Genomic DNA, 21198 nt, shown 5'->3' on the forward strand with positions numbered 1-21198 from the left:
TGAACACAGATGCAAAAATCCTTAATAAGATACTGGCAAATAGAATGCAGAACATTATCAAGAAGATCATACACCCTGATCAAGTGGGACTCATCCCAGGGATGCAGGGATGGTTGAACATGCTCAAATCAACCAATGTAATACACTATATCAATAGAGCCAAGGACAGAAACCATATGATTATCTCCATAGATGCAGAAAAAGCATTTGATAAAACCCAACATGCATTTATGATAAAAACACTACAAAAATTTGGAATAGATGGTATCTACCTCAAACTGATAAAAGGCATCTATGAAAAACCAACAGCCAATATCATACTAAATGGTCAAAAACTGAAATCCTTCACACTAAAATCAGGAACAAGACAAGGATGTCCATTATCACCACTCTTGTTCAATATAGTTTTGGAAACACTAGCCATGGCAATTAGACAAGAGAACGAAATAAAAGGAATAAAGAGAGGAAACGAAGAAGTCAAATTGTCATTATTTGCAGATGACATGATATTGTATATAGAAGAACCCAAGAATACCACCAAAAGTCTTCTAGACTTAATAACCAAATTCAGTCAAGTAACTGGTTACAAGCTTAACACACAAAAATCAATAGCTTTCCTCTACACCAATGACAGACTCACTGAGAGAGAAATAGGGCAAATAATTCCTTTCACAAGAGCATCCAAAAAACTGAAATACCTAGGAATCATCCTAGTGAAAGAAATCAAAGACCTCTTCTCTGCAAACTATGGCACTCTGAAAAGAGAGATTGAAGATGATATCAGAAAATGGACAGACATCCCCTGCTCCTGGGTAGGAAGGATTAATATAGTGAAAATGGCCATACTTCCAAAACTGCTATATAGATTTAATGCAATTCCAATTGAGATCCCAGCAGCATACTTCATGGACCTTGAGAAAACAATCCAAAATTCATTTGGAGCAAGAAGAGACCCAGAATAGCCAAAGCAATTCTAGGTAACAGAGATATGGCAAGGGGTATCACAATCCCCAATTTGAAGCTATACTACAAAGCTACTATGATTAAAAACAGCATGGTACTGGCAAAAAAACAGACCTGAGGACCAGCAGAACAGATTACAAGATGCAGAAACAATGCCAGACACACTCAGCCATCTTATCTTCAATAAAGTACCCAAACACCCTCACTGGAAGAAAGATAGACTCTTTAATAAATTGTGCTGGAAAAATTGGGTTTCAACTTGCTAAAGATTAAAACTAGACCTATATCTCTTGCCATGCACTAAACTAAAATTGAAATGGATTAAAGATCTAAATATTAAAATAGAAACGCTGAGTCAGTTGGAACAGAGGTTAAGTAGAACTCTTGAAGACATCGGTGTATTAAAAGATTTTATGAACAAAACCTCAGTTGCCCATGAACTAGCACAAACAATCAACAAGTGGGATCTCTTCTTATTAAAATTCTTCTGCACAGCAAGAGCAACCACCAGCAGTGTGAAGAGACAACCCACAATGTGGGAAAAAATCTTCACCTGCTCTTCCTCAGACAAAGGTCTACTATCTAGAATCTATAAAGAACTTAAAAAGATCAGATGTCTGAAATTTAAAGACCCAATCTGAAAATGGGCATCTGAAATGAACAGACATTTCTCAGACAAGGAAGTAGAAATAGTAAATAAATACATGAAAAGATGTTCAACATCACTGGTCATTCAAGAGATGCAAATGAAGGCAACACTGAGATTTCCCCTCATTCCAGAAAGAATGGCTCCTATCATGAAATCAACCAATAACCAATGCTGTCAGGGCTGTGAGTAAAGAGGAACCCTGCTCCACTGCTGGTGGGAGTGTAGATGGGTGCAACCACTGTGGAAATCAGTATGGAGATACCTCAAAGAACTAAGACTGGAATTCCCATTTGATCCTGCTATTCTACTGCTGGGGATCTTCCCCAAATAATTAAAAGAATCATACCACAGTGATATATGTGCAACCATCTTCATAGCAGCACAGTTCGTGATAGCTAAAACTTGGAAACAGCCCAAATGCCCATGAACTGGAGACTGGATAAAGAAAAAAAATTTTTTTTTTATAAAATAGTGTACTACTCATCCATAAAAAATTAGAAATTGGAGACATTTATAGCTAAGTGGATGCACATTGAGGCAATACTCTTAAGTGAAATAAGTAGGACACACATGTAAACCGAATAGTTTCTCTGGTGTGAGAAACTGAAAGTGCAAATAAGGACTAAATGTATAATAGGTAATGTGAAATAGGAAGAAAAAGGGCAAAGGGGAAGGAAGTGGGAGGGCTAGGGGAAAGGATAGAAGGGAATGGAATTAATATGAGAAAATGGAAAAATAGGAACAAAATCTTTGTAAATAGGGAGGACTGGAGGGGTTGAAGGGAGGACTGGGCAAGGGTGAAAGATGGGAACCAAGAGAGATTATGTAAAGGTGCAAATTTCCAATGATGACTGTCATTATATTGTATACCTAAAATGTACCAATGATTAGAATGAATAATCGATAATCTAAAATAGGAAGAAAAGTTCCAAAGGGGTAGGGCTAGTGGGAGGGGCATGGGAAAGGAAAGAAGGGAAAGGAAAAATGCTGAGAAATGGAAAAAATGGAAATAAAGTCTTTGTAAATAGCGAAGGGTGTAGGGGGTGAAGAGAGGGCTAGGAATGGGGAAAAAATAAGAACCAAGATGCATCATATAAAGGTACAAGTTCCCAATGAGAAATGTAATTGTGTCATATACCTAAAATGTACCGATAAAAGAATTAAAAAAAAATATTATGGTTATGCTCTTATCCACCTTATTCACAAAACCTGGTACCATGTGACTTCTAACTCTTCCCCAAAATCAAAATGACTGGAATGAAAGGTAAGCATTTTGAATAGATTCAAGACTCAAAGCAGCCACAACAGTATAACTAATGACACTCACAAAAGAGCAGTCCCAGAAATGCTTTAGAAAGTGACAAGAAGGCTGAGATAAGTATGTTCCCAGTGAGGGAGTGTTTGAGGGAATTCATTGATAATGTGCCCTTTACTGTAATAAATTTTTTAAGTATTCATCTTATATTTTAACAGCTTGTATTATTCTCAGGTCTTGACATTGTTTTCAACATGGATTATTTAAGATGAAATTCTTAGTTCCTTTCATACTTCTACAGACAGTCATGATGTATAGTTCTTAGTAGTGAGCACATACCTTGATGAAAAGAATGCTTAGAGACAGATACTGACTCATATGACCCTCTCGCCTATTGCTGATGAGGCAATGAATATTCAGTGAATATTCAAATGAATATTCAAACACAACTTTAAAAATGGCCAACAAATGCATATATGGGGAATAAAGTAAAAGTATGACCCAACCTGCACACAATGTGATCTTTTTTAGGTAAAAAATTCAAATTAATAGGAAAATAAGTGGTGGTAATTAGTCCTTGATTTAGCATGTCTTATATCTCTCCCTTTTACTACCACTTCTATATTTACCTTGGCATATGGACTTATTTTGGAAAATGAGTAACACTGGAAATAATGATTTACTTTAAATATCGCAGTGTTGATATAAAAATAAAATAAAGAGCAAGTAGAATGTAACACAAGTTGACAAACTATAGACCATATGAAAAGTACTGATAAGCAAAGATTTTTTTAATACTTTTACAGGTTTGTTAAAACAGTCATACAAATAAAATATGAAACAGAACAACAAAAAGTAGAAAATAATTTTCAGAGTCCATATATAGAGCAAAAAACCCAAAATGTTTTACATCATTTCACACAAAATGTTTCATTAACCCTTAGCAATGATTGAACATCACTTAAAACAATAACCAAAATGACTATTTCTTTTACAAAAACTGATAAAGCTACATATGAAAGGAAAAAAGCAGAAAAATATATTTATGCTTCTAAAGCCTAGCATTCATTTATTGTATTAAAGTGAATTAGTGAAACACTCAACTGTATTGAAGATGAATCTCACATCAGTTAGCTAAACACAAAAGAAAAATTAGTTATCAAGGTCATATAGTTTAAGAAATATTTATTAAAATAAAATAAAAGAATATCATACTTTGGATATAAAAAAATTAAAAGTTTAGGAAACTAAACTTATTGTCTATGGAGATTTTTGTTGGGGTTGGGAAGAGGAGAATACAAGAGATAAAATGTAAACTACATAGTACTTCAAATGAAAAAGAAAGTAAGGGTAGTTATTTTTGTCTTTTTTGTGGATGAGGAAAAATCAATGTTGTTGCTTTTCTGTAAACCCCTAATAGAACTGGGATTTTTAAAGTGAGCAAGAAAGTACTGGGCAATTGGAATAATGAACAAGAAAGTGAAATGTCAGAGAATAATTGGAAATGGATACATTACATAAAATATGTTCACCCCTTTTTGATTCTTACACATTCCACTGAGAAAATTGGCCACTTGCAATTTAGAAAATAAAATGATATTTTGGAAGCCCAAGATACAGATGAGGAGGAAATCAATGTTAACAATGACATCATTGATATCTGATTTTAATCAAGAACTATTATAAGACAAGACTACATATACCCACTTGTGGGTAGTGTATAAGACTGCACTAACCACTTGAAATTTCCTTTTCTTTAATGTTCCTAATCAGAGTGTAAGGTAACTTTTTCAATGTCTAATAAAAACTTGGTGCAGATTTTGAATACCAAGGCAAGCCATCTGCCCTTAGGGTCTATGTACTAACTACTATTATTCAGTACTTCCTTTCCTGGTGATGGAGGTTTGGTTAGTTCAAGGGTGAAAAACCTATGGAATGTGTGTCATTTGTTTGGCTTTTAAGACAAAAAGGATGTTAGTGTATGAGTTGTTTTTTCTAAACTAAAACCTCAGTATCCAGGTTTAATCGCAATGTTGGCACTTTGTGATAAGTAAGTGGGTTTTGTGTTGCAGTTTGGGCCCTCATCTCTAAACTGTTTGCCATCACTGTCTTAGTTCCTCAGTTTTTCTCAGACAAGCCAATAATTCTCTCAATAATAGAATACATCTACCTGGATGGCTGATCATTACTTTTCTGTCTAATAAATAAAAAATCAGTCTTGATTTTACTTTCTTATGTTTGCTTCATGATTCTTTACAAAAGCAATGAAAAGTATTATATGGATAATGTCTATTTGACATTAGGAAAACTATATATCCCCTCTGGTTTAAAATTCTGGTTCCATCTATCAGTGAATGGGCTAGCTGTGATAGTTTGATTCTTTTTCCTTTTCCTGGTTTCTCCTTGCTGGAAACTACAATAGCAGGTTAAATGGCTCAGAGACAAATAACATGAGAAATAGAGAAAAGTGAGACGCAGACCAAGAAGTTGGGGATTGGCCACCTCTGGTTACTTGATGAAAAAACAGTGTACTACTTGGGTATCAGGGTAAACAGATGTTTTGTCAGTTTGCAATGTGTGTTTTCTTTTCATTTTTATACTTTCCAGTCATTTTTTTAAAATAACTCCAAAAGCTGTAGAATTTAACCTAGAAGCCTCAAGGAATTATTATTATTTTTAGTTCCCACTGCTTTAATCTCACTACAAAATTGATCCTTTTCCAGAACTGTTTGAATTAAATGAAAGCTGTCTTATAGCATGTCCCTGTTCATTCACAGGTTCAGTCAGGGGTGCTGGTTTGTTTTTCTGACATCTTTGAAATGTTCTAGAAATTTCAGGGGGTCTTTCTCCTTTTTCTTTCTTTTTCTTTTTTTATAAATTAGGATGTACTTTTGCTCTGAAAAATGATACAGGAATTTGATTCATGAATGTTTTACTACTGTACAGATACAGTGATCATGAATCTCACTCCTGAACTGACAGTATCAGTTATATTAGGGAATCACTTTGAATACAATACTTTATTTGGAGATTCACTCTTCTGCGATCAAAGGTGCTTCTCTCTGAGCATATTAGTTCTTTAAGGTGTTACTGTATAAGTGAACACTGCAGATTGTACTATAAGATTCTTATTTCACATATTAATTATATAATGTATGATTTATTCTAATTTAGTAGGTTATCTTGCTTTGGATAAATGTGAATAAGAAAAGTCTTCCTGTTGAAATACATGACACTGATATTGATTATGCAATTCTAAACCATAATTTATCTTCTGTACTGAATTAATAGGGGAGTAGATGGGAGAGAAAAAGTCCAATCATTTGGTCCTTACAAAAAATTAAATGACATTCATAGAGAAAATATTTGTTCTTTAAAGCAACATTTTGATTTAAGTTTAAAAAAGTTTGATCACCATGGGACAAAATCCCTTGTGACACTATGGAATGTGTATTATCTAGGAATTACTTTTCATCTTCGAAGTATATAAAGCTGTTAACAGTGAGGAAAACATATGTTTGTGTATTTTCTTTTCATATGTAAGTACCTTCCCCTTCCCAAAGAATAACTTAGTCTTGTGTAAAGTTTCCACCGACAATAATGTGCTCATAGCCATCGTCAGGGAAATGTTAAGGAAGTTAGAGAAAGATGAATGTTGGTAACAACTGAAATAATTAACTCCTAAATATTTTTTTCTTGCTCCTTCCTTCTCTAAACAGAAAAGAAACATAAAAAATATAATATTTAACCCTAGGAGATACATAGGCTGTGACTTAAATGCTTTAATGGATCTAGGATTTATTTCTGTTTCTAGTTTATATCTTAAGTGAATAGGTGAATTTTATTTTCCACTCAAGAGGAGAGATGGCTTAGAAACCTTGAGATATAGACATAAAGCCATATTTTCAAGTTCTTTCTGAAAATAATTAAGACTTAAATTAATAGGTGAAAATAGTATTTTCTAATATGACTTAGAGCAGAGGTCCTGTGGCTGTTTGGGCAGATGTACTTACATGAGAATTTGTGACTGTCCCTCAGGCCAGAGGTGGAAATTCAGTGGAAAAGAGAAGAGCTTTATTTTGAGCATCTCTCATGCTCCGTATTTTCATTGAAGCCTTAGTGCTAACCCTGGTCACACTCTACAGGATCCTACTGATGTCAACTGTGGTCTTTTCAAGAACCAATATTGCCTTCTTGTCTTCTGCATCATAAGAAATTTTTACCCTATCTAATCATTTCCACAGGGTTTCAATCTGCTATGATAACTTGTAATTAAAACTATAGCAACAACAAAGTCTCCTTTGATCTCTTCTTGCTGTTTCCCCAATTCTCTGCTTCCTTTCACTGCAAAAGACTTCTCACATTTGTTCTTCAGACTGACTGGAGAAAATTGTAGTCATTTTTCTTAGTTTTCTTTCTCTCTCTCTCTCTCTCTCTCTCTCTCTCTCTCTCTCTCTATATATATATATATATATATATATATATTTTTTTTTTTTAACCAGGATTTCAGTTGGATTAATTCAACAAAATGACTACCTTTGAAACCTCAATAACCATTCCATTGACAAACCATTCTCTCTTTTCATTCTACTCCTCAGCAAAATGTAACAAAACTGATAATTTTCTCTTTATCAGAGACTTATTTGGTTTACTTCCAGTACACCACAATTTCCTCAGATTTTTCTTTGTCTTCCTATTTACATTCACCCCTAAATTACTGTATTTAAACTGATCAAATGAGTTCCAATTGTTATGTGCGAACTTCTGATTCACATGTCCAATGTAACTCTTGGTCCTAAAAGTGTATAGACCTATGTCCAACTGTAAGATAATTATTCCCTTTTTATTGTCATAGGCTGTGTTTCCAGGGGAGCAGATCTTGAGATACAGATTCAGTTGAAGTGTGTTTTAAGTGTGTGGGGAAGTGACTTTGGGATGAATTCCTATGGAAGGGAGAAAAAGGAAGGAGGATTAGATTTAGGGAGATAATGAGCTTTTGGTGTAATCCCAGTTAAATCTTCAGCTGACCCCATGGAAACTGGAGCTGAGATTGCCCTTCAGAGTAGTGAGGCTGAAGGAGATAAGGCCTTTATACCTTTCTTTCAATGAGGCATTAGATGCAAGTTGCTTCAGAAAGCAGCTGAACCTTGGGCAAGGTGGTTCTCTTCAGATGAGACATTCTCTTCATAGAACTGACAGTTGAAGTCTCTCAGCAAGCCGCATCTCCAAAACATAGGGGATCCTTGTGTCATTCCTTAAAGGAGCCTTGGGATGAGCACCATAAAGTTATCACAGCATCTCAAAATTACTATGTCCCACAATCAACACTTGACACTTATCCCCCTCTCCCAAAGAAAACAGTCAGTCATCCTGTGGTTTCCTACACCCTACACAGTAACTGTTGGCCTCCCTTTCCAAATTCTCAAGTCTAAACTTTTCAAGTCCTTTGAGCTTTCTCTTTCCCTGTAGTCCACTCTTTTCAAACCAATCAACAAATCTGCCTGGTCTCAAGATATTTCCACTATTTCTTTCCACTCCCACTGTTTTCACACTGATTTTAGCCACTATCATTGTCTGTTTAGATTGTTACAAGAGTTTATCTTCTGGATTTCATTTGTATACCTCTCTGATCAGCTAATCAGACCCCAAAGTCATTCTTTAAAAACAATTACCTGAGATAACTTCCCTTCTTTGTGAAAATCATCCCATGTCTTCCAAAATTACCCAAGATAATACCAAATATCCCTGTAATACCCACCTGATCTCCTTTCCTACTTTTCTTGCACTCTCTGATTCTATTTCAACCATACAAGCCTCCATGCACATTGTGTGGCTACTTGCGTGAGGGCCCTTTCATTTGTGGTTCCTACTCCTTGAAATGTTCATTTTCCAGTCATTCACCTAACTTATTTCTTCCCTTCTTGAAAGCCTGGGCTTGTTTTTTACTTTGTAAAATGGCCTTATTAAAAATTGTTATACTCCAACTGCTCTGTTCCCTGCCATTTTTTCCTATTTGCTATCTACCAACACATTGACTTTGTTTTATTAAATGTTTATATTCAGTAATTAGAACAGTGCTTGAATTTATACAATGTAATCACTAAAGATCTGCTAATTACTAGGGTAATTGATTTCAAAAAAAGCAAAAGCTAAGGTTTGAAATGGTGCCATCAGTTTACAGCTCTTTTATCCCCTCTCTAGTGCTTAGTTCTGAGTAGTCTTAGAGCAAGCCTCTGTAAGATTTAGACATGACAACATCAGTCTTGCTCTTGATTAATTAAAATGAGCTATTTGGGGTCATGTAGCTTCAAAGTGAGGTAAAGGAAAGAATAAAGTTTTGTGAAAGAAAAAATACTCAAGTGATGAAATCCAATAAATTCTGCTTTGAAAGAACAAAGAAAACTTAAAAACCTAAAAACCTGTGAGTATTCTTATAAATGGAAGAATATGTTTCAAGAAGATTCATTTCTCCATTCTTGATATCCCCGTAATTGCATGCCTTTTCAATTTATTGCTGTCCTTTTCTAACTAAGATATGTGTGTTAGGAGATGGCATAGATTTTAAAAATGCAGGATGGAGTATATCAGAGCAAGATTTATTTGGGAAGATGTTGGCGGGACATTGGGCTCTTTCTTATGTGACATGCGCATGAGTGCTCTGAAACCTGTGAACAGGCTAGCAACTTTTCTTCACACCATGTACAGATTCCTCAAAGCACATCCATTGATGGATAACTTTTTGGAGCCCTCAGTGATACAATCAGCCCACTGGGACAGTCATGCTGTTGTTTCACTACACTGAGACATAGATGCTATTGTAAAATGCAGAAGTTATGAAAGTGGGCCATTGAGCATGCATGTTTTGCTGCATCAGAAAAAAAAAATCTGTGGTGTTGAAAGTGAGAAGAATCAAATGAATGCTCACACCTGTAGAATGCATTATTGTGTGTTCTGGAACAAGCAAAATATCCTCAGCTGTTCAGCTCTTGCCTGTGCACGATGAATATAATAAAACATAACTCATAGCTGTACAATTTGGATAATACGTACATTTTCCTTAAAAATATTTATTATGATTTTTATAAATGTTTGGATTTGCGTTTGGAAAAATCCCAGAACATATCCAGCTTTTAGTTTTTATAAGAGCCAAATTTTCCTGAAATGATTTATCTCCCTGGCAAGTGGCAGTCCCTAAAACTGCTGTAAGCAGCACAGAATATATTCAAATCACAAGTAAACCCTGTGACATCAGTGTTTGGAATGTTAGGAAAAGTTTTGAGTTTTACTATATTGCATATCAAGCTTAAATCATTTTCAAATCATGAAACACAAAACTTTTCTCAGGGCACTCAAGAAAACTTCAGCCTAAATACTTAATCAGCAATGGTGTTTTTCTTCAAGCTTTCATAATAATTCCTGAACTATAACCCTTGGTTTCCTATGTTCAAGAGCCTTCTAAATTTATATTAATCAAAATTATGTTTTTATCCTCCCAAATTGCTACCTACAGATTTGTGACTTGGAATGTGAATGTTGTACAAAGCACTGGCAATTGTGCCTTGAATACACTTTCTGACTCCGCTTACCTGAAAAGCCAAATCAGCAAAGCAGAAAGGGTTTACAGAAAACATTGAATGTGTTTTTAAAAGAATAACAAATACCTGGTTATAATAACTGTTCTTGCGGGGAACATATGTCCTGGATCTTATTTGATGGTCTCAATTTCAAGAACTTTGTATTTTGTTTTGTTTTGTTTTGTTGTAATTGGACTAGGTACCAGATGAATCATTTTGAAATTGATTTAAATCAGTGGATCTCAGCCAGGTTTAATTATGTTCTCCTGGAGACATCTGGCAGTATCTCTAGTTATTTTGGTTGATTACAAAACAAATCTTACTGACAACCAGCAGGTAGAGGTCAAGAATACTGCAAACAATATTTTCAGGACAGCCCCCATAGCAAAGAATAATGCAGTCAGTACTACAGAACCACATCCAGAAATCTGGGTTTAGAGGAAAAAAGCTACCTAGAGCAATAAAGTGGAATGAGAGATCTTTATCTTTAATGGAATTTATAAATAAATACTGTATGAGAGAATTGCATATAAGTGATGAATTTATATTTTGGAGTTCTGAGCTAAAGAGAATTCAAATAGACATTCCCTATTTGCTTCCATGTTTTAAAATTTTTGCTATGTCTAATTTAAACTTATTCTTTCCAGTTTTCTAAATAATAGTCATTTATTATATATATTTATTTAAAGATATATTTGTGGAAATAAGGTCTCCTGTGAACATTTTATGACTATAGGTGAAAATGAGAGATTTCATTTGTTTCCTGCATGACCATTGTATGATTCAAAGAAAAGCTTACAATAGCTAAACCTGCTTGACAAAGAAAACTTTTGTTGTTTTTCGTTTCCTTTGTAATTGAACAGAATTTAAACCATTCTTCTCTTTTTAAAGTAAGTGAATAAGTGAATAAAGTAAGTGATTGAATGTGGAATATTTGTTTAGGCAACTATGTAATAGCTACTAGTATTTTCATAGCAGTAATTAGTACTACCTTTAGTAACTTGGCAATAAATGATTCTGACTGTGCTGTATTTAAGTAAACTTTAGTTTATTGCATATCTTGAAGCTATTTATCACTTCACTTAACTGTCAGCTCTTGCTGCTTAAAGCTTAAGTATGCAACTGCTATTTCCTTGAAATTTGGATAAATAGAAACAATTGTGTTACTGTTAACTGTCAACAAACACTTAAGAGGTGTCAGTTTTATATGAGTAACAAGAGGCCCAGTTGATCATGAGAAGCACCTATGGTGTTTCTATATTTAATTGCCAGAATTAGTTGATTTGCAACTGAGAAAACTATTTCAGATACAAAAATAAAAAAATATTTTTAGTCAAAGAGTTAAGAAAGTGAAGGAATTAAATATCTCTTTGTATGTCTTTTTTTAAAACTACATTCACATAATCCAATGATAGTTTTAAAAGAAAATAAAGGCAAGATGTCCTTTTCATCTCTGTGTTTTGCCCACTCACAAATACCTCACTCACACAAAAGAGCAAAGCTCTTTTAATAGAGCTACTAAACTATAGTCTGAGCAACTGAAAAGATTGAATTGCTATTAGCCATAATAAAAAGATATCTAGGAGAAGAGTAATTCAAATTCGAACATGTTCAATTTTAAAAGCCTTTTTGATATTTGTGGTAGACTGAATGTTCTTGCTCCATTGAGCTTTGTAGGTTGAAAGTTAAATCTTTTATGTGATGATATTTGGAGTTGGAACTTTAGAAGGTAATTGGACTCTTCATAAATACCATTTGCTCCCTGATAGGCAATGAAGAAACCACAAATATTTGCTTTCTTCCATGTGTGTATACAATATGCAGAGAGCTGTCCATAAACCAGGAAAGGTCCCTCAACCAGATACAAGCTCCATCAGTGCCTTAATTTTGGACTTTCTAGCCTCCAGAAGCATGAAAAATAGTAGTCTGTTATATAGCAGCCTGAAGTTACTAAAAGACTATCCAGCTGAAGCAAACTGAGTAGGCAGTTGAGTATAAGTTTGGTGAACATATAGACTAGAAATAAAAATTTGAAGTCTCGAGCATTTAAGTACTATTTAAACTTTGAGGTTAGATTAGATTGATAGTTACAGACAATGAAATTGACAATGAAAAAAATATGGGAGGGATAGAAAATAGTGAAAAATAAAGATATTAACGAGGAAGAGTTTGCAATTGATATAGTCTCATGGTTAAGGAATATGAGTCAAGGTTAAGGAATTTTCAGAAGAATGATCTGAAAAAAGCAATGAGGAACAAGAAGGCTACTTTGAAGTTATAACAAAATTATACTATCATGGAGAGCTTCATTTTGTTTCAAGCAAGAAAGTGATTGAGAAAAGTTTAGGATATTGGAGGCTTATGTCAGAAAATGAGTTCCATAAGGAATAGAGTTTGAATTATCCTATATTTAGTAGTTTTTATACTTTGATAAATCCTTTAACTTTTTAAGCTTTTTATCAAATAAAAAGTAGGGATCATGGTTATCACTAGAAAAAATGTTTTTAATATTATATTTGATGGGATACATTTAGTGCCTAATGTATTTCAAGAGACAAAAACTATCATTATTTGAATGGGTTATTTTTAATATTTCTGTTACTTTTAAATATATTTTCTTGGTTGTTCTTTCAGTCTTATACAAAATTAAAATTTTTATTTTACAGTGGATTAAATGTCTCTGTATCCACACATTATCAATTTTGTACAACAAAAACTTTTGAGACTGGAATTTTCAGACTGTTCCTAAATCTGTCCAAAGTCTCAATATTTTTCTTTTTAGGCATTCCTGATTTATAGAAGCTTCCCTGTGTACAAAAAGTAATACTACTCACTTGTAACCACTATTTATTTCTAAATAAACATACTTATTTTTAAACACTATTCATTTCAAACACAGTCAGCAAAGACTGCTATGCTTTTATAGCCTAAAGCATTTCATTTGGTTTCTTCAGCAAGAGATCATTAATAAATAACAATATTGGAGGAAAACAGGTGTTTGGATAGTGGTGGTCTTCTCATGTGCTATTTTCAACATTCTTGTGTCTTAAGCACATTTATATTTTGACTTTCTATATTTAGCTATATTTTCAAATTTTATCTTTGCATACTGTATACCTGTTTTATATTTCTGAGATATTTAATAAGTTGACATTTTTACTTAAAATTTTGAATAGGAAACTTTATATAAGAACCATAAATGACAAAATAATACTGCTTGACATAAATGGAATGTATATCTTTATTCAAACTGAAACTTATTCAAAAATACTGTATTTCATTTTTTAAAAATGGACATTTTAAAAGCAGGAGACCACATACACATTCAGTTTTGAAAAAAATGCTATTCTGAGCTGAAAGATTCAATTCTTGTTCTCATGTAGTTTACTAACATAAATCAGAACTTGTTTGCCTAAGTGAGAAAAGATCATCTAAATCACTGATTTTTATCTGTTCTAAAATCCCTAAGGGCTGGTCCTTTGTCTTAATGTCCTGTGTAATGTGTAGAATCATTCTGCGTGCATAAAGTGTACTCTGCCAGATGGTATTTGATGGCTGTGTTCATCTTTAAAATGAAGAGAATGTTAGTTTAGAAAAGATTTGTTTTCTTTTTCAGACTTTAATTTTTCTTTTCTTTTTCAGTGTCTAAGAACTAAATTTGCTAGAATAAAAAAAAATTATGTTTCTGTTGGTTCTGAAAAATTGGTGATTCTAATTCAAATACATTAAATGATCTGGTTAAATCAACTAGGAACAGTAGTTAGCTTTGATTTCTAAAGGTATTATTTATTCCTTAATTAAAGACTTTGTTTTAAACATATTGTCTTTGACTAACTTTGTCTTAAACATACATTACCAAACCATTGAGTAAATTCCTTTACTTGATTAACCAAAGAAAGCATCACTCAGTGTTAGGTATGCTTTATAATTCATACTAACCTCCTTGCTACTCCTCAAGTTCACTGAGCAGGTTTCTTCACCAGCTGTGCCCTCCGCCTTGATAGTTCTTTACCACATGACTTACAGTCAGTTTTTTTCCAGCAATGCCAAAATTTCACCTTTAAGGAAGTGAAAAAATACATAAATATATATCTCAAAAATAATATTTTAATCTGTTTAAACTTTCCCCCCCACTACAATATAAGCTGTACCAGAGCAAGATTTTTGTCTTTGCTGTTCACTGCTGAAGCTTCAGTGTTAAACACGGTGTAGAAGTTCAGTAAACATTTGTTGAATTTCTTCATGTTGCACTCAGGTACTATATTAGTCACTTTTCCAGTGTTGGGACCACATACTTAACATATGCAAATTCAATGACAAAAGATTTATTTTGCTTCACAGTTTTAGAAATTTCAGTTCATGGTCAGCTGCCACCATAAGATTGCAGAGTCATGGTGGAGCAAAGATGCTCAATCCAAGGCACCCAGGAGAGAGGGAAGGGAGGGGGAGGGGGAGAATGGGGCGGGGGGGGACCATCAGTGACCCATGTCCTGCAACTGGGCCCCGCCTCCTTAATCTATTGAAGAGAATAGAAGTCCTGTGATCCAGTCAAGAGTCCAGCCTCTGAATACATGAAACTTTTGAAGTAATATTGTATCAGCAGGTGCTATGCCTAAGAATTGATGGTTCAGCCAGGGCTAGAATCTCAGCACTGTCTCCAGAACCTCCCATAATTCTTTGTGATAATGAGGAAAACTTCTTCCACACTTTTTTCAGAACCTGAAGACAAGCTCAGATTTGACTTTATCAAAAATATATAGGAACATTTTTCATCAAGGAGGAGAAATTTCTGTTACATTATGAAAAATACTGAATAACATTGTGCTTTCCTTTCCAAAATGAAACAGGTACTACTATCTGTAGATTAAAAATAAAGATATATATTCCAATTAAGTCAGTGCTGGCCGAAACAGTAATATAAAGTCATCTGCAATTTCTATTTACCAATAAAGCTAGTGTGAAGATTAAATAAGATATGGTATGCAAAACTTTAACATAATTTCTGAGATATAATAAGCAGTTATTTTTAAATGTCTGGCTAGACTCAAAATTTTTAAAAATATTTTTTAAGTATGTTTAAGACACATACATACATATTCAAATTTTAATATATGAAGAATTATTGCTCCTTTGATATTTCAAATGATTTTGTTTATTCAGTATTTCTCCCCTTTGGATATCAGCAATTAGAGATTTTTTTTTTTTTTTTTTTTTTTTTTGTACCCTGGATTGTACTCTGGTCCTTACGCTTTCAAGGTAGGCCCCAGCCCAAGAGATATGCTTTTAATACAAGTACTAGTGAGTGTACTGAACAGATTTCAAAACACTGATGTAGATCACAAAACTCCCTGTTAGTTTTTTGACTCAGAAATTATGAATCCTCCATAATTACTCTACCATTTGCTGCAGAGTCTGAAACAACAATAAGGAATTGGTAGATAGAATAAAGGAAGAAAACAATCAAATAAGGATTTTCTTCTAAATCCTGGGTCTTCAAAAATTGTATATAGTTACATCCTCACATAAAAATGAAGGAGACAAGATATTCACATAATTCTTAAAAGCCAGAGTATTTAAATGGACAAATGAATCTGAAGAAGTAGTTCAGGGTACCATAGATATTGGAATTCACTAACAAAACAAAATAGTGACATATAAATAAAATTACACAACATTTATTGTGCTTTTATCATATGAAAATACTACATATTAGAGTAGCTCTTATAAATTTAAAGAATAAACATTAATCCAGACTTATAATTGTTTACACAAAGACATCTTGCTTTAGAATCTATTTCCTCTGACTTTTATGAAAACATAAGATGATAAATTGACTCTAAAGAAAAAAATTACATTCCAAAGAACAAAAAGAAAGAACTGGATTTTATCTATAACAGTAGAACAAGTAAAAATACTAATAAAGAAAAGATAGAAAATGTTTTGTGTAAATGTTTTAGTGATAAAATATATGCTTTAAATACAGCAGTTTTGTTTCTTTGACAAGCTAGTCAAATATCTTTATTTGTAGTTCCATTTTATATTGGTTTTGGTTAAGAACAGAAAACAAAGGGAAAATATTAATTATCTACTCTCAGTCCCATTGAATAAATTCAATATATTCTTTGTTTCTTATTTTCTACTCTTATTCCCATTATAATTAGCTTACTAAAGTTTAAAATTTTTAAATTAGTTTCAAATGGAATGATTCAATTGTGTCAAATACAAAGTGCAGTTGTGACTTATCTTCCTTTCTTCCTGGATGAATGAGCAGATGATTAAGTACTGTTTGTAGCATCCTTGAACATATCCAGATGAGAAATGTTTGTGCACTGCTTCTGTTTCAAATAATGCTGTTTTGGTTGTATGATCTGAACTTCTCAAGTACTACTTGGCTTCTCTTTTCTTCTGTGAAGCCCTCACCATTCAAACGTGACTGCTTTGGTAAAATAGTAGTTTGCTGTGTCTTGGTTGCTTTCAGTTAGTCATCTTTGTATGAATCCAATGGTTATGTTGTTATTGCTTTGTTTTGATTTGTTACTGGCTTTTCAAAAATAGTCTTTAGCTAATGTTCACAAAGAAAATAAGTACTTAGAGCAGTGCCACTGATGAAAGGAAATCCTTTGGAAGGAACTGTGTTTCTTTAGAGAGATATCATATCATCCTTTGGCCCCCCTTTGGAAAAAAAAAATAAAGTCTCAAACAAAAGAATAAAGTCTCAAACAATATCTTTTTATTTGCATCCTCCAGTCATATGGTTGTAGAGCTGTACTGTATTATACCTCTGTAGATGAAAATTACCTTGTACCTGATTTATATGTACTAGTGACTATGTGTTATCAGAGCTTAATGTTACTCTACCTGTTCATTCCAGATGATGATTGAAAAGCTAATACAAAAATAATACCAAATAAAATAGATTAAAGGAAAAAAATTCTATATTATATTATTTCCTTGCATTTTACTATTTTATTCTATTTCTCTGCGTTTCTCTCTGTATGTGTTTGTGCAAGAGCTCTCAACTAGAAAATAAATAATATTTTAGCCTGAAAATGAAGATAATTTTGTCTGCTTAAGGAAAAATTGATTGTAGTAAGAATGCAAGAGAAAAAGCAGATCTGCTAGAGTGGTTGGTACTGCAGTCCATGACAAAAGTAGGGAAAGAGTTTAAACACAGCCAAGGAAAACAATATTTTAGTTTGATGCAATAGAATTTGCTGCTGGGTTGGATTGAGGAATGAGAATAAATGGTCAAACTAAACATACAAGGCCTGAGAAAATAGAAGGATGAAGTTGCAGCTATTTATTGAGATGAGGCAATAAAAACAAGAAATTCTTGTTGCTTGCAGTTTTGTTTATTTTTTGACATTGGGCATGCTTGGAGAAGGAGCAGGACTTGGACATTTTAATATTTCAAATTGAATTACTTGAATTATTGGATATTCTTTGTTCACTGAGCTATTCAATAGGTAGCTGAATTTAAGTTTGAAATTCAGAGGAAAGGACTGGTTTAAAGATATAAATATGAGGCCAGGGATTTAGCTCAGTGGTTTCGCCGCCTGCTCCGCAAGCCCAAGGACCAGAGTTCAATCCCCGGTACCAAAAAAAGAAAAAAAGGATATAAATACGGGAATCTTCAGCCTAACAATGACATTTAAATCTACACACTTGAATGAAATGACAAAATATGTTTAGTCCAAGGACCAACATTTGAAGCAACCTAGCAAAAAAACCCAATTCGTAAGTGATGAAACATCAGCAAAGGAAAATGAGAGCATGTGGTCAGCCCTGCAGCATACAGTGCCAGGAGAGTATGGTACACGGAAGCAATGGGAAGGAAGTAGTTCACAGAGAAGACACTTGTGTGTGGCACAGATCAAATAGCCCTACAAAGCTTTATTTTTTCATGGAAACTGATACATAGTTTTTTGTTTTCTTTTGTTTTTTGTTTTGTTTTTTTTGTATTGCAAGCCAGGTTGGGAATTGCAAGAGGAGTACTGGGGATGGAACTTGGGACCTTGCAATTTCAAGTCAGGTGGCAGAAACACTGAGCTAAATCCCAGGCCAGATACATAGTTATATTTAATAGTTTATTATTAACAATTTTTATTATTCAGTTGTCCCCAAATCCTTGAGGTTTTAGAGGCTTCTGGCTGTCAATCCATTGTGACAACTTACAGGGAAGTTCCTTGACCAGGGCTCCTGTAGTCCATGTCAAAATCATCTAATCTACCACCATAAACAGTGCCTCCCTACCCAGTTGGACATTGATTTACTACTGGTACATGATTGTCTGGGACAGTTATCATCTAATCACTGAAAGGAATCCATACAACTATCTCTTTTCCTGTGTCCTGATAACACCAGGTAATACCAATCTGGTATTACCAATCTGGCTGGTATTTGTCTGGCCCATAACATAAATAAAATCCATTTAGGCTGTTATGGGATATTTCCCCTCTCCCTACAGTCATACTTAGACAAATCCCTTTCAGTCTCTCATATATCATCTATATTTTATTTTTCCATAAATAACTTCCATAAGGGAATTCAATGGCTCATTTAAAAAGAAAATTATTGAACACTGTTGAAGGTCAAACACTGAACTACAGTGCCACAAAGCTGGGTGTGTATCTTTGTAATGGACAAAAGAAACCCAGAAATTAACGCTGGAAGTTATGAGTTTTGTCTTTTCTCACTTCAGTGTGGGAAGAAAGAAAACACTGACCAAATTTAACTTTTATGGAAAGCCTACACTGTACCAGATGTTTGTCCATGTACCTTGACATATTTTTATTTTAATAAATTCCCCAGCATCTATAAACACTTATATTGTTATAGTCCTCATTTTGTAAATGAAGAAATTGAAAAATAATCATATAATTGATAAGTGAAGCTTAATTTTGAATTCAGGCTCTTTGGCTCCAGACTCCGGATTCTTAATCACAATGCATTAATGACTTGAATAATATCTTAATGTGTTTTAGGCCAACAGTAAAGTACTAAATAATTTCTTGACACTATTTATGCAGCTTTTAACACATTGGTATACATTGTAAAGATATACTCATGTAAAATAGAATAATTAAGTTATGTAAATTAAATCCCATGAGAAAAGTTTAGGTAAAAAATTACTGAATTTACTGAAATTACTGAATTCCTGAACTTTCCACTTAAGATTTTGTGTACATTCAGAAATACTAAATACTTTATTCTTCATCTTTACCATTTGACCTTATCTATTTTATTTTGTTTTTTGAGTCAGGGTCTCACTATGTAGTCCAGACTGGCTTTGAACTCACTATGTAGCCTATGTGGTCCTGAACTCAAGACAATCCTCCTGCCTCAGCCTCCAAAATGCTGAGATTACAAGCATGTGCCACTATGCCTGCTTTAGACCATATTTTGATCTGAATGAAGAATATGATATATTCTGTGCTATTAGTTTCAAGTGTTTATAAATTCCTTGGTAATTAAATTACATTTTCTCTCTGAAGGCAACAGATCGAGAAGGAGACCCAATAACATATGCCATCAAGAATGGAGATCCTCAGCGAGTTTTTAATCTTTCAGAAACGTAAGTTAAAAATTAAGAGATTTATAACTTTACTTTTCTCTCTTTTTTATGTTAAACAATGTACTATTAGCAAGGAAACAGACTTCTAATCAGAGGCATTCAGCTGTTTGTAGTTTTATTATACTTTTTTCCTACGAATATTAATGAGAGCTGGGAGAATAATTTTGAACCCAGAAATCTTGCCCAGGAGACTTTTTTTTTTAAAAAAAAAAAAAAAAAAAAACCTTTTTACTAAGTGAAATCCACTGAGGTAGAAATATTTCATTTGCAGACAGAACCTGGGTTTAATTAGATGTCTTTAAAGTTTTCAGGCATTCATAATGACTAGGACATTTCAACAAAGACTAATTTAGCATTTGGCTGTTCATTCCAAGAGAATCCTGTAAGGCAAGGTGTGTTACAGACACATTGAAGATGAAACTAAACACCATCCTTTAATTTGGATTAATGTATATAAAAATCTAATTAATCTGATTAATGTAAATAAAAATCTAAAAATGACAAAAATTTAAAAAATTAATGTGCATGATAAATCAGTGGTATGACATGATCCTTAATTATGGCTTTGATTTGCATGTCTTTGATGAATATTGGAGATTTTAAACATCTTTCAATGTCCTTTTTTTTTTTTTTTTTTTTGGTACTGGGGATTGAACTGGGGTCCTTGCACTTGCGCAGCAGGCGGCAAAACCACTGAGCTAAATCCCCAGCCCTCGATGTCCTTTTTGATTAGTTATATATCATCTTTGGAAAAGTCTATTCAAGTCATTTGCCTATTTTTTTTATTTAATTGTGTTTGTTTATTGAAAGTTTCCTTTATTTATTCTGAAAATGAGATGCTTATTGGCTGTATTGTTTGCAAATATATTCTTTCCTGTTCCATATGTTTTACACTTTCTTGGTAATGTCCTTTGATGCACAAAATTATAATAATTTTATATAATCATGTATGTATAATTTCCCTTTGCTTTTTTGTGCATTTGATATATATAAAAATCTTTGGCAAATCTGATGTCGCAGCTCTGTTCCCATCTAAGAGGGTTTTTGTTGTGGTCGTTTCATTTCATTGATTTTGGCTGTTGACCCATTTTGACTTAATCTCTGTATATTCTATGAAGTAATCTAGAAGTTTTTTCGTAAGTCAATTGATGTTCAGTAATCATGGCATAATTTGTCTGTAGGA

At 33.4% G+C, this 21198-nt stretch overlaps 1 protein-coding gene across 21 annotated transcripts in view; it reads left to right on the forward strand.

The window, feature by feature from the left end:
• Nucleotides 1-21198, forward strand: part of Pcdh15 (protocadherin related 15) — a 1622160-nt gene that overhangs the window by 1353924 nt on the left and 247038 nt on the right. For all 21 annotated transcript variants that reach the window (XR_015440346.1, XR_015440347.1, XM_087184836.1 and 18 more), the window contains one exon: nt 19936-20015. Coding sequence is in view for 19 of the 21 variants with exons in the window: in XM_087184836.1 (XP_087040962.1) it covers nt 19936-20015 (80 nt within the window). In the remaining 2 variants the exon portion in view is untranslated. The remainder of the gene's footprint in view (nt 1-19935; nt 20016-21198) is intronic.

The sequence above is a fragment of the Heterocephalus glaber genome, unplaced genomic scaffold (assembly GCF_053883595.1).
Source record: "Heterocephalus glaber isolate CG9 unplaced genomic scaffold, H.glaber_assembly_v1.0 deba00001497, whole genome shotgun sequence".
NCBI lineage: Eukaryota > Metazoa > Chordata > Mammalia > Rodentia > Bathyergidae > Heterocephalus > Heterocephalus glaber.